At 45.9% G+C, this 14,006-nt stretch overlaps 1 protein-coding gene and 1 long non-coding RNA gene across 3 annotated transcripts in view; one reads left to right on the forward strand and one right to left on the reverse strand.

The window, feature by feature from the left end:
• Positions 1–677: 677 nt before the first annotated feature.
• LOC126076898 (uncharacterized) lies at positions 678–8,107 on the reverse strand. Its single transcript, XR_007517616.1, has 3 exons — positions 7,883–8,107; positions 6,641–7,302; positions 678–5,286 (listed from the first exon to the last, which is right to left on the reverse strand). It is a non-coding gene; the product is annotated as an uncharacterized LOC126076898 (long non-coding RNA).
• Positions 8,060–14,006, forward strand: part of PPA2 (inorganic pyrophosphatase 2) — a 141,326-nt gene continuing 135,379 nt past the window's right edge. For both annotated transcript variants that reach the window (XM_049885585.1, XM_049885586.1), the window contains exon 1: positions 8,060–8,267. In XM_049885585.1, coding sequence (XP_049741542.1) covers positions 8,084–8,267 — 184 coding nt within the window. In that variant the 5' untranslated portion in view covers positions 8,060–8,083. The remainder of the gene's footprint in view (positions 8,268–14,006) is intronic.

Below are 14,006 nucleotides of genomic sequence, written 5' to 3' on the forward strand. Positions count from 1 at the left end.
GAGGTATGATTATAAAGATTAGCGAAGAGAAAACAAGGTATGGAAAATGGGTACTGTATGAGCCGAGCTCGGATTTGGGCCTTGAGGGCATGGTGAGTCAAGGTATAGTTAGGGACATCTTTGTGAGAGTCAAAAATTGGGGCTGCCATGGGGCTCAAAGGTGCTCCTGACCAAGGAAGATGATGGCATATCCAGCAGGTGCTAAAATCTACCCCCCCCGGCCACTGCTTGGGACATGGTGACTAGGCCATTGGATGACCAGTCCCATCCATCTGGGAGGTGGGCAGGCTTTTGATATACTACAACGACTACCTGGATTCCTTCCCCCCTACTGATTTCAATATCTTTTGGCAACCCTTTTTTAAACTTCACACAGTAGTAAAACCCTGCATCAGACAAAGTTATACGTGAAGTAATGATCGAAAAGTCTCAATTGTATGACTGAGTGGTGTCAGCCATGGGGGTCACTCGGGAGGAGCCAGCAGTTTTAAAGTCCCAGACAACTGTCTGTTCTTTCTCTGGGGTTACCAGTATCCCTTTGATGGGGCCAACGGGAGTCAGAGATGATATGACACAGGGAAGAGTCAGGGCATCTCCTACTTGTAAGGTCAGGGTCTCTCTGGTTTGCAGAATCACAGGGGCCTGATTTGTTGCCACGGTGTTGTGTGCGCCTTGGAAGAAAAGGAAAACAAAGGTTAAAACTATAATTTTTTAAAACCTGTACTTTAAACCTTGAACTGGTGTGCAGGAATAAGGTGACTCTTCAGTTCCTTCTTTTTCAAGCGGAGCTGTTTTTACTCTGGAATGATGTACCCATGCAGTCACTTCCGCCAACTTTAAAGATGAATGAGTGGTCAGGAGGACTTCAAAAGACCTCTCCCATTTGGGAGAAAGCTGGTCTTCAGGGTGCTGTTGTCTCCAAGTCTTTAGTAATACCCGATCTCCTGGCCAGAAGCTAAGAGGGGTATCAGAGGGAAAAGACAGATGGAGAGAGGCATATTGGTTAATAATGTTTACAACAGCTCCCAGAAAATGGATCCAGTCTCTCTTTTCCACCTCTGTCATTACTGAGGTGGGGAAGGTGGACTTTCTCAGGAATGGTCTCCCACATACTAATTCATAAGGGCTTAACTTTAGACCACTTTGAGGGTCCACTCGGATTCTAAGCAGTGCAATAGGCAGGTCTTGCAACCATGTTAAGTTAGTCTCCTGACATATTTTTCCCAGAGCCTTTTTTAAGGTGTGATTCATCTTCTCAGCCTTTCCTGTCGACTGTGGCCTCCAGGCAGAATGTAGCCTCCAATTTATATCCAGGGCTTTGCTGACTTCTTGGGTTATTTGTACCACAAAAGCTTCTCCATTGTCACTTTGAATTGAAATTGGCAATTCAAACCAAGGGATAATCTCTTTGAGTAGTATCATAGTTACTTCTCAGGCTTGTTCAGTTTGACAAGGGAAAGCCTCTACCTACCCTGAGTAGGTATCCACAAAGACCAACAGATACCTGAAGTTTCCAGGTACCTGGGGCATCACTGTAAAATCTGCCAATCTTCTCCCATGTTAGTTCCTCGATGTTGGACTCCCGGTTCTGTTGGATTGGGCACAGTCTTTGGGTTGTTCTTTGCACAAAGGTGGCACCTTCTTGTGACTTCTTGAATGGCCTTGAGGAGACTTGGTCCTGCGACCACCTATTGGATCCACTCAAGACTGGCATCTCTTCCATAACGAGTTCCTTCGTGTAAAGTTGATACTACACTATATACTTGGGCTTCTGGTAACAGTACTTTCCCTTCCGGGCTCACTAGCCAGCTGGAATGGGGAGCCGGGTGAAAACCCTATTCTTCAGCCCTTTTTAAGTCTTGAATAGTATAGATAAGTGCAGGAAGGTCAGCAGGGTCCAGGGGAGCGATCAGGGCCATTTCTTTCTCTATCTCATCTCCTCGCATCGCAGCACTTTTGGCCTCTGCGTCTGCTTTCCAGTTCCCTACAACTTCAGGGGATTTTCCCTTCTGGTGCCCGGGGCAATACACCACTGCCACTTGGAGAGGATCGCTGACTGCTCCTAGGAGCTCTTTGCTTTATCTCTTTGCTAGCAGACGTAAGGAGACCCCTCTCCTTCCACAGTGCCCTGTAAGAGTGGAGCACAAGATGGGCGTATCTGCTGTCAGTGTACACTGTTATATGCCTTCCTGCTCCCGGCCGTAGGGCCTGCCCAAGGGCTATTAACTTGGCTTTTTGTGCTGAGGTGCCAGCAGGAAGCGGAGCAGCTTCTAAAATTTCAACCCGAGTCACCACTGCATAGCCTGCCCTTCTATGTCCTTTATACATGAGGCTGCTACCATCGGTGTACATTTCTAGCTCGGAATCAGTTAAAGGGGTGTCTGACAGATCAGGCCTGCTGGAATAAACCTCTTCTATAATGTATTGGCCCTTCTTCAGAGATGGATAGTAGGGTGGCTGGGTTGAAAGCAGAGGCAGCCTTTAAGATTACATTTGGGTTGTCTAACAGGATTGCTTGATATTTCCCCATGCATCCTGCTGTAAGCCAAAACCCCCCTTTTTGTTCTAAGAGGGGAAGGAAAATGTGAGGCGTGTGAACCATCACTTTTTGTCCTAGGGTAAATTTTTCAGCTTCTTGCAGTAAGTCACATGTTGCAGCCACAGCCTGGAGGCAAGGGGTCCATCCTCGAGCCACGCTGTCTAACTGTTTGGAAAAATAGGCTACTGGCCTCTTGGCTTGTCCCAAAGTCTGGGTGAACACTCCCAGAGCAGCTCCCTGTCTCTCATGTACAAACAGTTCAAATGGTTTCTGGAGATCCGGTAACCCTAACGCTGGGGCAGTCATTAATTTATATTTAATTTTTTCAAAAGCTTGTTAACATTCAGCAGTCCAAAACAGGAGTTCTTTATCCTCTCCCTTCAGGGCTTCATACAAGGGTTTTGCCATGAGCCCAAACCCTGGTATCCAGATTTGACAAAAACCTGGCATCCCAAGAAAACCTCTAAGTTGTCGCTTAGAGGTAGGGGGCGCTACCCACATTACAGCTTCTCATCAGTCCTGGAAAAGGCTCCACTGCTCCTGTGATACTTGGATCCCCAGATATCTTACTTGTTGTTGTGATATTTGGGCCTTCTTTTTGGAACTAGTACCCACACCTAGCCAGATGGTTTGACTAGGATGGTATTTTGATCTGAGTCTTCTTGAGTTTCACTTGCCACTAAAATATCACCCATATACTGTAAGACCATCCCCTTTTCTAGTTGTAAGACCCTCATGTCTTTAGCCAATGTCTCTCTGAAAATTGTGGGGGAGTTTTTGAACCCTTGGACCAGCACCTGCCATGTGAGGTGTCTTTTTGCCCCCGTTTCTAAATTCGTCCATTCAAATGCAAACAAAAGTTGAGACTCAGGATGCAAGGGCATGCAAAAGAAAGAATCTTTCAGATCTAATACTGAAAACCAAGCATATCTGCTGGGTATGCTTCCTAGGAGAGTATATGGGTTAGGCACAACTTGGGTGAGTATCTTCTACTGTTTGATTAATTTTTCTTAATTCTTGCACAAACCGATATTCTCCTGTCCCGGGCTTTAACACTGGTAGAGTGGGGGTGTTATATGGGGACTGGCATGGTCTTAAAAGTCCAATCTCTATATATCGCTGGACCAGTGGAGCAATCCCTTCCAGAGCTTCTCTACGGAGTGGGTATTGTTTCTGATTTACAACAGGTGCTCCATGCTTTAGGGCAGTTTTGACTGGCTCAGAGAACCTGGCCCTTCTCAGCCTCCCTGATGCCCAGACTTCCAGATTCACTTCTTGTCATATGTGGACAGGGATGTCGCTAGGCACCACTGGTTCCTCTAACAACAAGGCTGCTTGCAAAGCGCATGCCTTTTCGGGCGGAATTTGCACCAAAATTCGAGACGGTCCAAAGCTGACTTGTGCCCCAAGTTTTGACAACAGATCCCTCCCGAGAAGGGGGAAGGGGCATTCTGGCATATAAAGAAACTTGTGGTATAACAAATCTTTTCCAACTTCACAATTCAGCGGTTGGAGGAAAAGAGGGGTTGAAAGTTTTCCTGAAACCCTACCACTGGGGCAGTACGTGGACTAAGGGGAGATTCCACAGTGTTCAAAACTGAAAAGGCAGCACCCGTGTCCAGAATAAGGTCAATAGGGCGTCCTCCCACCTTCAGAATTACCCGGGACTCGCGGTGGGAGATAGCCAACGAGGTCTGAGCCTCTGGGCCCTGTCATTCTGAATCATCTAACCGTGCAGGCCCTTCCTGATAAGCCTAGAGAGTGGCGGGTTTTGGTCTGTCTTGCCTTTCCCTTTTCTCTGGGCATTCCCGCTTCCAGTGGCCCCGTCTGTTACAGAAGGTGCACTGGTCAGGTTCTAAAGGTCTCCCTTCTCGCCCAGAGGTGGTCCTTCTTACGGCTCTTATCTCCTTTCCCCATTCTTCATTCAGGGGGGTAAGGCCGCTGCTAGTAAGGCCGCCTTTTGTTTCATCTTTTGTTTTTCTTTTTGTTCTGCTACCTGGTCCCAATTATTGAAGACCTTAAAAGCTACTTCAACCAGCTGCCCTACTGGCATCCCAAGTCCTCCTTTTAATTTTTGTAATTTTTTTCAAATATCAGGGGCACTCTGCGAAATAAGTCATGTTTATAAGCCGGGCATTGTTGGGATCCTTGGGGTTGATATCAGTGTACTGAAGAAACGTGTCTGTCACCCTTTCTAAGAAAGTGGATGGGTCTTCCTTTTCTCCCTGGATAATTTCTCTAAACTTTTGTAAGCTCTTGGGTTTGGGGGCCCCGTTTCTCAACCCAACGATTAGGTAGTCCCAATAGAACTGAAGTCTACTCGCCCCTTCTTCACGATTGTGATTCCAACCCGGGACCCTAGTAGGGATGGCTTCTGTCCCAGAGGGTCGGGCTCCATTACTAGGGTCTAAGTTATGGAGCCTATCAGCCTTTTTCCGAGTCTGCTCTAACACCATACAGTGTTCTTCTGAAGTTAACAGAGTGGTGAGGAGCTCCTGTATATCTGCCCAGGTAAGGTGGTGAGTAGAGAAAATAGAAAGAAACAGTTCAGCCATTCTGTTTGGGTCACTCTGGTGGGAGGATGGGGGGTTACGGCTCTTCTAGTTATATAGATCAGAGATGGAAAATGGAGTATGTACCAGCATTGTCCCCCGTGGCTGCCGTTTATCATCCACTCCGGCAGGAACTTCTCTCAGTGGGTATTGGCCTGCCCGGACTCCTGACACACCCTCACCGAGAAAGGTACCCTGATGGGTATGAGAAGGGGAAACCATACCTGAAGTAACTGGACCTTCACTGTCTGATCCTCCTCCTCCATCCACCTTTGGTGTGCTGGCCAAGCTAGAATCGGGCTCGGCCATTCTGTTTGGGGACTTTGTTATCATTTCACAGTCCGACTCCTCAGCTTCTACCGCACCTCCCCTATACGGGGGAGGGGGAGCCGAAATGGTGGCCAGAGCTCATCCCTCTAGGAGGGAGTCCTCTGATGAGGATTCAGGGAGTACTCTGGCCTTTTATCTTCCCTGGAAGGAAACCTGACTAGGGTGCAAGGTCTGGTAGAGAGACATGGAGGCTTGTACATAAGGGACTTCATCCCACTTTTTAGTTGTTCTGCAGAACAAATCCAATTGAAGTATTGTATTATAATGTAAAGACCCCTCTGGGGGCCAGTGTTCTTGGTCCCCCAAGTGGTATTGGGGCCATATGCTGTTACACAGGCGAATCATCTGCTTTTTGGTCATGGGCTCATAACTATACCTTTTCCAATTGGCCAAAACATAGCCCAGCAGGGATTCAGCTGGAATAGATGGGCCTCCTCCCATGCTAATATCTCTTTTGTTTGAACTCTCCTTTTCCTGCCTCAGGCAGTATCAACCTTGCTTGACAAAAGGGAGAGTTTGAGCCTCTCAAATACAATGCTTAATCTATCTCTTCTCTAATTAGGTTTAATTCTTTCAGGATTTCTTGGGTTCCTGTCTTAGAACCCTCATTTCTTTGGGCACAGTCTTCTAAAATAGTCTGTACATGGTGGGCTTTCTCAGACCGATGAAACTAATTGCCAATCTCAAGAAACTTAGGTTAAAACTGTTCTTGAACCTGGTGAGGGGTTTTGTATGAATAGGGATTTACGAGATGACCACACACACACACACAAAAAAACCTCACAAGGACAAGTAATCATGCATAAGACAAACAGACAGACCGACAAAAGCAAGGGAGATAACCTTGCAGTCTCAATCTCCCAGATAGCAAGATGGGTTGTACATAAGACGAACCTGATAAACAGAGAAAAACACTCAGACCAAAAAAACCAGAAAGGAAGGGGGGAATGAGGATAATCTTAATGACGTCTAACACATTACTAGGAATGTCTGAATCTCCACTTCAATCTTCCAGATACCTCCTATCCTCAATGCCAGACGGAGGGGCTTCAATCTCCCAATCTAAACCGACAGAGATGTCTATACCCACTCCCCAAAACCAGGGTACGCCAACTAGAGACAGACAACAATCCAAACAAAAAAACCCACAGCCGATACACACTCATACCCCTGCCCAGCTCTAGAGTCACCAAGAGTGCCTCCTTGTGATCCTACTCACAGGGACAGTCATCCAAGGCTCCACTCGCCTTAGAAACCAAGGGCCTGGGTCCAGTTCCGGAAGCCATGCTGGCCCACCCTATCTGCCCCGGCCCTGAGCACCTCAGGATCCTGGATAGGTCTTGCCTTAACCCACTTCTTTGGCGTGGTTGGGGACTGGTGACGCTGCAGAGAAGCCTGGGTCCGGGGATAGCCTTCGGGGACAAACAGAGTTCCCAGCGGCCGCTTGGCAGGAGAACTGTCAATCAGGCCCAGGCCCTGCCACAGGGCCACTGCGTCTCAAATGTCTGGAGTCCCCTATGGGCCACCAAATTGTTACCGCAATTTCGTGAGTTAGAGCCCCCAGCCGCAAATAGCCAATTCTTGAGACAGGGTAGAGGTGGGTAGCAAGAGACAGAGAGGAATGATCTCCTCCTAAAGTCGTCTGTCTCACCAGGCTACCGATTGGCTCAGGGTTTTAAGTGAAAAGGTGGCCATATGTTTTTCGGACTTGCGGGACGTGCACTCTTTCTTCTGTTTGGTTTTGGTGGTTGTATCTCAAACATGTTGATCTTTTCCTGCCATTATCCCATCAGCTGGCGGCGGGGTGGGGGCGGTGATAGTTGGTGCCATCCTTCATCTTATTTGACAGGCTTAGATCAATATCACTTGTTTTCCACAGCCCTAGAGGAAACATTGGTTAACATTTAACCACTTGGGGAGCTAACATCAGGATCTTACTTGGAAGCAGGGATGGGCTGGGGGAGGGAAAGAAAAGAAAAAAAATGGCCCCGGTACTGTTCAAGATATGGCTGAGCAGCCTGTTTCAACTGCTCCTTTCTTTGTCTTACATTTTCACTTCTACAATGGCACTTGGTACTATACCTGTGTGGCCAAGAGGTTAAGTGCTTGACTACCTGCAAGGCTGGCAGTTGGAACCCACCCAGAGGTGCCTCTGAAGACAGGCCTGGACATCTGCTTCCAAAAGCACACAGCCTTGAAAACCCTATAGAGCAATTCTATTCTGCACACATAGGGTCGCCAGGAGTTGGAATTCGTCATGGCAACTAACAACACTGTACCTGTGTATTTGCAAACAAGATACAAGTACATTGTTCCTTGTTTCCCCCTGACGAACCCACTACATTGTAAGCGTGCAAGCTTTCCTATCCATGCAGAGGGAGTATTATACCTTGCGTATAATAAAAAAAAAAAAAAAAAAAAAAAAAATTTTTTTTTTTTTTTATAATAATGGCTCACTTACTGGTGAGTTAAATTGCTCCTAGAATTCTCCTTACTTAAGAACTGGTCGGGTATTAGTAAAAGGGCTTGAGCAGGCGGCCACGTGATCAAAGCCCAATCCCCCGGCTCAAGGTGCCGACTCCCGGCGGCAGGGGGCGCTGGCGTGCGACCCGGTCGTGCCCTCAGGTACAGCCCAGCCAGGAGCCAGACTGAAGCCGACGCCATGCGCGCGCTGCTGCCGCTACTGCCGCTACTGCGCACAGGCTGGGGTTGGCCTGCCCGCACCCACCCCGCCGCTCTCCGGTTGCAGGGACCGTGCTCAGGGCCAGGGCCGCGCCGCGCCATGGCCCTATACCGCACGGAGGAGCGCGGCCAGCCCTGCTCTTCCGATTACCGCATCTTCTTCAGTAAGTAGCTCGCGGAGGCAGTGCCGCGCGGGGCGCCGGAGGCACCTCAGGGTGGGACCAAAGCCGCTCCTGGCGGTCTCCTTCCTCCCTCCTCCGGCTCACGGCGGTCTCCGCCTCTTCCTGCCCGCGGGAGCTCACGCGGAACACCGGGAACTTCCTGCGAGGGTGCGGCCTACGACCCCCAACGTGGTGCGCAGGGACGCGGAGCGGCGCGCGCCCGCGGTGTTCTCCGCGTCGACCTTGGTCAGGTCAACCGCCCTCCGCGAGCCGCCGGCGGAGCGCAAATCGCGCGCAGCCGACCCGCCGCCGCCGCCTCGCAGCCTTTTGCCAAGCCCCGGCCGCCGTCCTGCGTTTAGTTATGAAAGGGGAGGCACAGAACCCGGAAAACTCCCGAGGGAACTCAGCAACTGGAAAGGCAGGCGGCCCTTCGGGACTTTTTCGGGACTCTGATGAAGGATCTCCCAGAAACATGACTTTATACTCACAAGGTTGCGCTCTGAATGCGATGCGAGAGCCCCTTTGGATGGTGATGGGCCTGCAGTGGAGCTGCCCGCTCCACCCCAGTATGAACTAACCCGGAGGGCGAAGTTACCTTTTGGGGCGCGGAGCTGGCTGGCAGGGACGGGAAAGGTCCCAGGTCTCCTTGGCTCTCGTTTTCGTTTGCATCCGATATTTCACTGTGTAGATAAGCTGTAAAGTGAGAATAGCGAGGTCATTTGAGTTGCCTTCGTGCTTCGTTGACTTTTGATCCCTGAGAGGAGTAGTACCTTCTGTCTGAAGAGTGTGCCTTGCATTATCTCGCACCTGCTAAGAACACCTGCTCACTTTGGAGCCTTTCTTAAGTTCTTCGTCTTTTAGCTCTCTGCCTCCAGGCGAGTTTCTTAATTTTCAAAGCCTTGGTTTTTCTCTTCTGTAAAGCAGGGCTATAAGAATTACATAGTCTACATGTTTGGTCACAGCGCTTGGACTAGAAATACTATTATTAATAATACCTGTAGTCGTTGATACCTGTGATTTATAAAATGTTTAACATCCTGACTGAACTTAGGATGGAGGAGTATCTTAGGGGAGAGAAAGCTGAGCTTGCCTAAAGCCTTGTGATTATAATGATTATACTAGAATTCGTATGTTCTTCAAGAAGGTTTTCGCCCACTCCATGCTACATATTTTCCATCCTTGTGTGGTAAAGATTGGTCATGTGGACAGAAATCATTTACAAGAAGCCCCAAATTTCTGAATGGATTGTGTTCCAGAAAAGTCAACGTGATAGCCACTGAGAATAGTTTTCTACAGAAACAATGTTATAAAGTGGTAGATTTTTAACCAGATAAAAGTAATAGGAGCCCTGGTGGCGTAGTGGTTAAGAACTATGACTGCTAACCAAAAGGTCAGCAGTTCTAACCCAGCAGCCGCTCCTTGGAAACCCTGTGGGGCAGTTCTGCTCTGTCCTGTAGGGTCGCTGTGAGTGGGAACTGACTTGATGGCACATAACAACAGCAGCAAGCCCATAATATGGCGAAAGTATTCTAGATTTGCAGTAAATACGGTAATCAATAGTAAACAACAGAATAGTAATCAATAAATATTTATGAACTCTACTAGACATTGTTAGGTGTGGTACAAAGGGGATTTAATTATGAGCCCTGCCCCAGAGATTTATAATAGTAATATAATTAAAATATAAAAATACTGAAGTATATTTTGTTTGCATGTTAGTTGAGAAAAAATAGGCTTGATGAGTCTGGAGCATGCAGTATAGTGGACTGAGCACTGTATTTGGCACTGGGGTTCGGGGGAGGCTCCCTATGCCATGATCTCAGCTCTGCCATTAACTCTGGGAATGTGTGATTGGGCAGATGATGACTTCATTTCTTATTGCCATAACTGGGCACCGAGTCGATTCTTATTTATGGTGACACCATATGTAGAACTGTACCCCACAGAGCTTTTAATGGCTGATTTTTCAAAAATGTCTAGGCTTTTCTTCTGAGGCACCTCTTGGTGCATTCAAACTGCCAACATTTTGTTTAGCATCCAAGTGGGTAAACTGCACCACCCAAGGACTCCCTTTTGTTTCTCAGGGAACCAGTCTCTTCAGCTATAAAATGAAGCAGTTGACCTAGCAGTGATCTGCATTGGCTTCCTCAGTTCTGATATTCCATGAGGCATAGAGATTCTAGCAAAGATCTTGGGGGCATTTCTGAGGCTATATTGGCCTCTGACTATGGCTTGTTTCTTTAGCTGTAAATGCATTTCAGACTCTTGCTTTTTTTTTTTTTCCTGTAGCTAGAATAGCAGTTAGTAAAATACTCTTTTTATTCACTTGGGACAAAAAGAGCAGAAAAGAAGAAAAAAAGGTTGTACTGAGGTAAATGGTGAGAATTGAAGAAAGAGGAGTGTGGTTTTGGGGAGGGAGAAGGTGTTGAGGTGGTAGTTGGAAGGTATACTGGGCTAAAAACAATTCCTGAAGTAATCACCAGATGGCATCCTTGGCCCAGGACCGTTTGCTGGGAAGGGTAGGACAAGTGAAAGGAAGCAACTTCAGGGTAAGTGGGGTAAGGGGAAAATAGCTAACAAATTGCTTTTGGTAAAGGTGTTCACAAATTGGATATCTTTAATGCACCCAGTGTCTATACGCAGCACTAGGGTGCAACTCTTTGACTTCAGCGGGAAGTGTGACTATAGCACTACTTGGCTAAAAAGTATTACTCAGAGTTCCTAAGGTGGAATCCGTTCCCACATTTCCAAATATGACCCAAGACTCTGAAAGACTAGTGAAATGGAAGGTAGAACATTTTTGAGCTTCATCTCTGTAAATGGATACTTTTTATTGCCATTCAGAAGAATCAGAATAAGTGATTGATGCAATACTTACGATGTATTACTTAGGCAATGTTGAAGTGAGACAGGATGATGTAGGGGAAGAGCACCCTGGTGGGGATCAACCGGCCAGGCCACCTTGGTGTCAGCCCTGACCTGCTAGTAACTTTCTGTGTGGCCTTGAATAAGTCACTTAACCTTTCTGTGTCTCATTAAACCTTGGAATGGGAAGATTGGACTAGGTGATTATTTTCCAAACTGCTTGGTTATGCATAAGCATTCCGGGGAATGTTACTATGTTTTCTTTGAAAAAAAAAAGGTGTGGGGGGAGGGTACTCCATGGTTCAGTGAATTTGGAGACCACTTCTTGTTTTTTATTATCTTCTTGGAGTGTCACAGTATGCATATTAAAGTTCTGGGAAATTCTTCTGTAAATTGTCCCAAATTTTTGAACCACAAAGCTCTTATTTCTCAGAACATTTACTGGCTTCTCAGTGACACTAGAATGTTACGGAATTCACTTTGGGTTGCACTGAGTGGGCTGATTTGTGAAACTTTCAGAAGCAATGGTTGTCGCGTGGAAAAAGTTCTAGATTGGTAGTCGAAACACTCATGTTGTCATATTGGCTTAGGTCATCTTGGTCAAGTTACTTGACTTTATGTCCCTCAGCTCAGTTTTTCCATCTGTAAAATGGAGATCCCTCCCCCCCCACTGTCCCAGCTGCTGTCCAGTCAATCCTGACCCATAGCAACTCTGTAAGACAGTAGAACTGCTCCATAGGGTTTCCAAGGAGCTGTTGGTGGATTCAGACTGCCAGCCTTTTGGTTAGTAGCTGAACTCTTAACCGCAGCACCACCAGGGCTCCAAAATGGAGATAGCACTAATAATTTTAAAGAACTGTGGTGGCAGTTAAATGAGACCATGTGTGTAAAAGTTATCAGTGTCTCACATCTGGTAGATATTTATTAGGCTTTAAGGCATAAGAACAAAATTCTTATTGTTACATTCTATGAAGGGTGAGAATAATGGAATGTAGGTGATACTGAATGTTCTGAATATGTCCCGATTTATTAATTCATAAATCTCAGAGTTTTAAGGGTACCAACTGCCCTGCAGTTTCTTGAATCAATTGTGAAGTTTTAATGAAGTTGAAGTTGTTTGTATGGAACCGGAGACCTAGCACTGTACGACAGTACTCCTTTGACATCCCGCTTGTGTTGTTTTTTTGTTCTGTTTGTTTGTTTGCCACTTCAGATTTTTTGAAGTTTTTCTCAGAGGTTTGGGAGAAGCTGTGCTTTCCATAATTTTGGATTATTGTTGCTATGGAATAGATGACTGGTTCACTTAGGGAAACAGTGCTGTGGGTAATTTGTTTTTATTTAGCATGGAAATGAATCATGCGGCTCTTTAACAATGAATTTATCGTTTGTTGTAAGCGTGTGCTTATGCTGAAATTACCGTAGGTTTCCTTTTTTCAGTACATCATTTGCGTAGTAGGTGGGATCTGCCGTTGAATGTACCACACATTTGGACTTAATGAAATTGCCTGTGAATAATCCACAAAATGCATGTTTGAGGCTTAGTACATGAGTAGCTAGCTGTACCTTTCTTTTAAGTTGGCCTGTATCATAGAACGTGAATTGATACAGTGTCACAAAATGGGTTTTCTTTGAATAAAGAAAGGAAAAAAATTATATCCATTTGGTTATGGGTCCATAAAACCTTAGTTTTAAAACAGCTTAGTTTTCTAAACGCCCAAAAAAGAGTACTGTGAAATCTTAATTTTCTTGTGATCTAATTGGAAGAGAGGACACATTTTTATTAAAGTTGATTTTTAAACTTTTTTGTATTAATCTTACAGTCAGAAAATAAAAACAAAACAAAGGTAGTTTAGTCATTGCTAAAGCTTGCAATGTGAGTCTCTAAATGGTTTTAGTAATAGTATGTTGGTGCTTGGCATACATTTAGCTATCCACATATAAAATCCAGTGTATGTTTCACATTCCATTTGATTTTCTTACTTGTTAATATGAGGAATAAACTTATCCTGATATAACTTGTTCTTATGAGAGAAACACATACATAACTCACAAAGTGATATAATAAAATCTTATTCCAGACCAGTTGAAGGGAAAGTTTTGACATTGTTTGGCAGTATCTAGTATGTATTGATGGGCCTGACAGAATGCACTAGTTTATGCCTACAGACGCAGTCTAATTTTTGGCAAGAGTGAAATGCCAAGACGGGATAGCAGGGTGACAGCAATTGTTCATCTCATTTCCCTTCCAATAAATATCCTAGTAAAGTGATAGTTGGTCAGTAAAAGAGGATAACCCTAAAACAAATAAAAAGGAGCCATCCGATTTTAAGATTTAGAAATATTTGTAAAAGATGAAAAAAGGTGAAAGTAGGTATGGCTATTAGTGAAGCAGTGTAGAGGAAGTCTCAGAATTTGTGCTGAGGGGACTGTAGATTAGGAAGAAGCTGAGCTCTTTTTCAGAACTTCAGAGATTGTGGACATGCTGATATCAGATAGGCTAGAGGAAGAGAGTGAAATGTGAGGCGTAACACAGGAAGACTAAGTTTTGTTAATGGAACAGCACACGTGTTTAACACATAAGACTGAGGTTTTAGGGGTAGGTTAGTTCCTTCTGTAGAAATTTTAAAAAGTGTCTGGGGAGGGAGTCGGTCAAGCTGATAGTGTTGCTGCCTAACAGTCCGGTGAAAAGCTCATCACGTGCTGGCATTTAGGAACCCCTCTGTGTAACAGCCAGCTTCTTACCCATTCCTTTCAGTGCGAAGCCGACTGGTCAGCGAGGCTCTCCCATGTACACGGACTTCTCAGTCAGCTTTTCCATCCTTTTATTAAATATAAACCAACTAGGCAAGGATCACCAACAATAGTCAGGCTTTCATC

Source organism: Elephas maximus, chromosome 5 (genome assembly GCF_024166365.1).
Source record: "Elephas maximus indicus isolate mEleMax1 chromosome 5, mEleMax1 primary haplotype, whole genome shotgun sequence".
In the NCBI taxonomy this organism is placed as follows: domain Eukaryota; kingdom Metazoa; phylum Chordata; class Mammalia; order Proboscidea; family Elephantidae; genus Elephas; species Elephas maximus.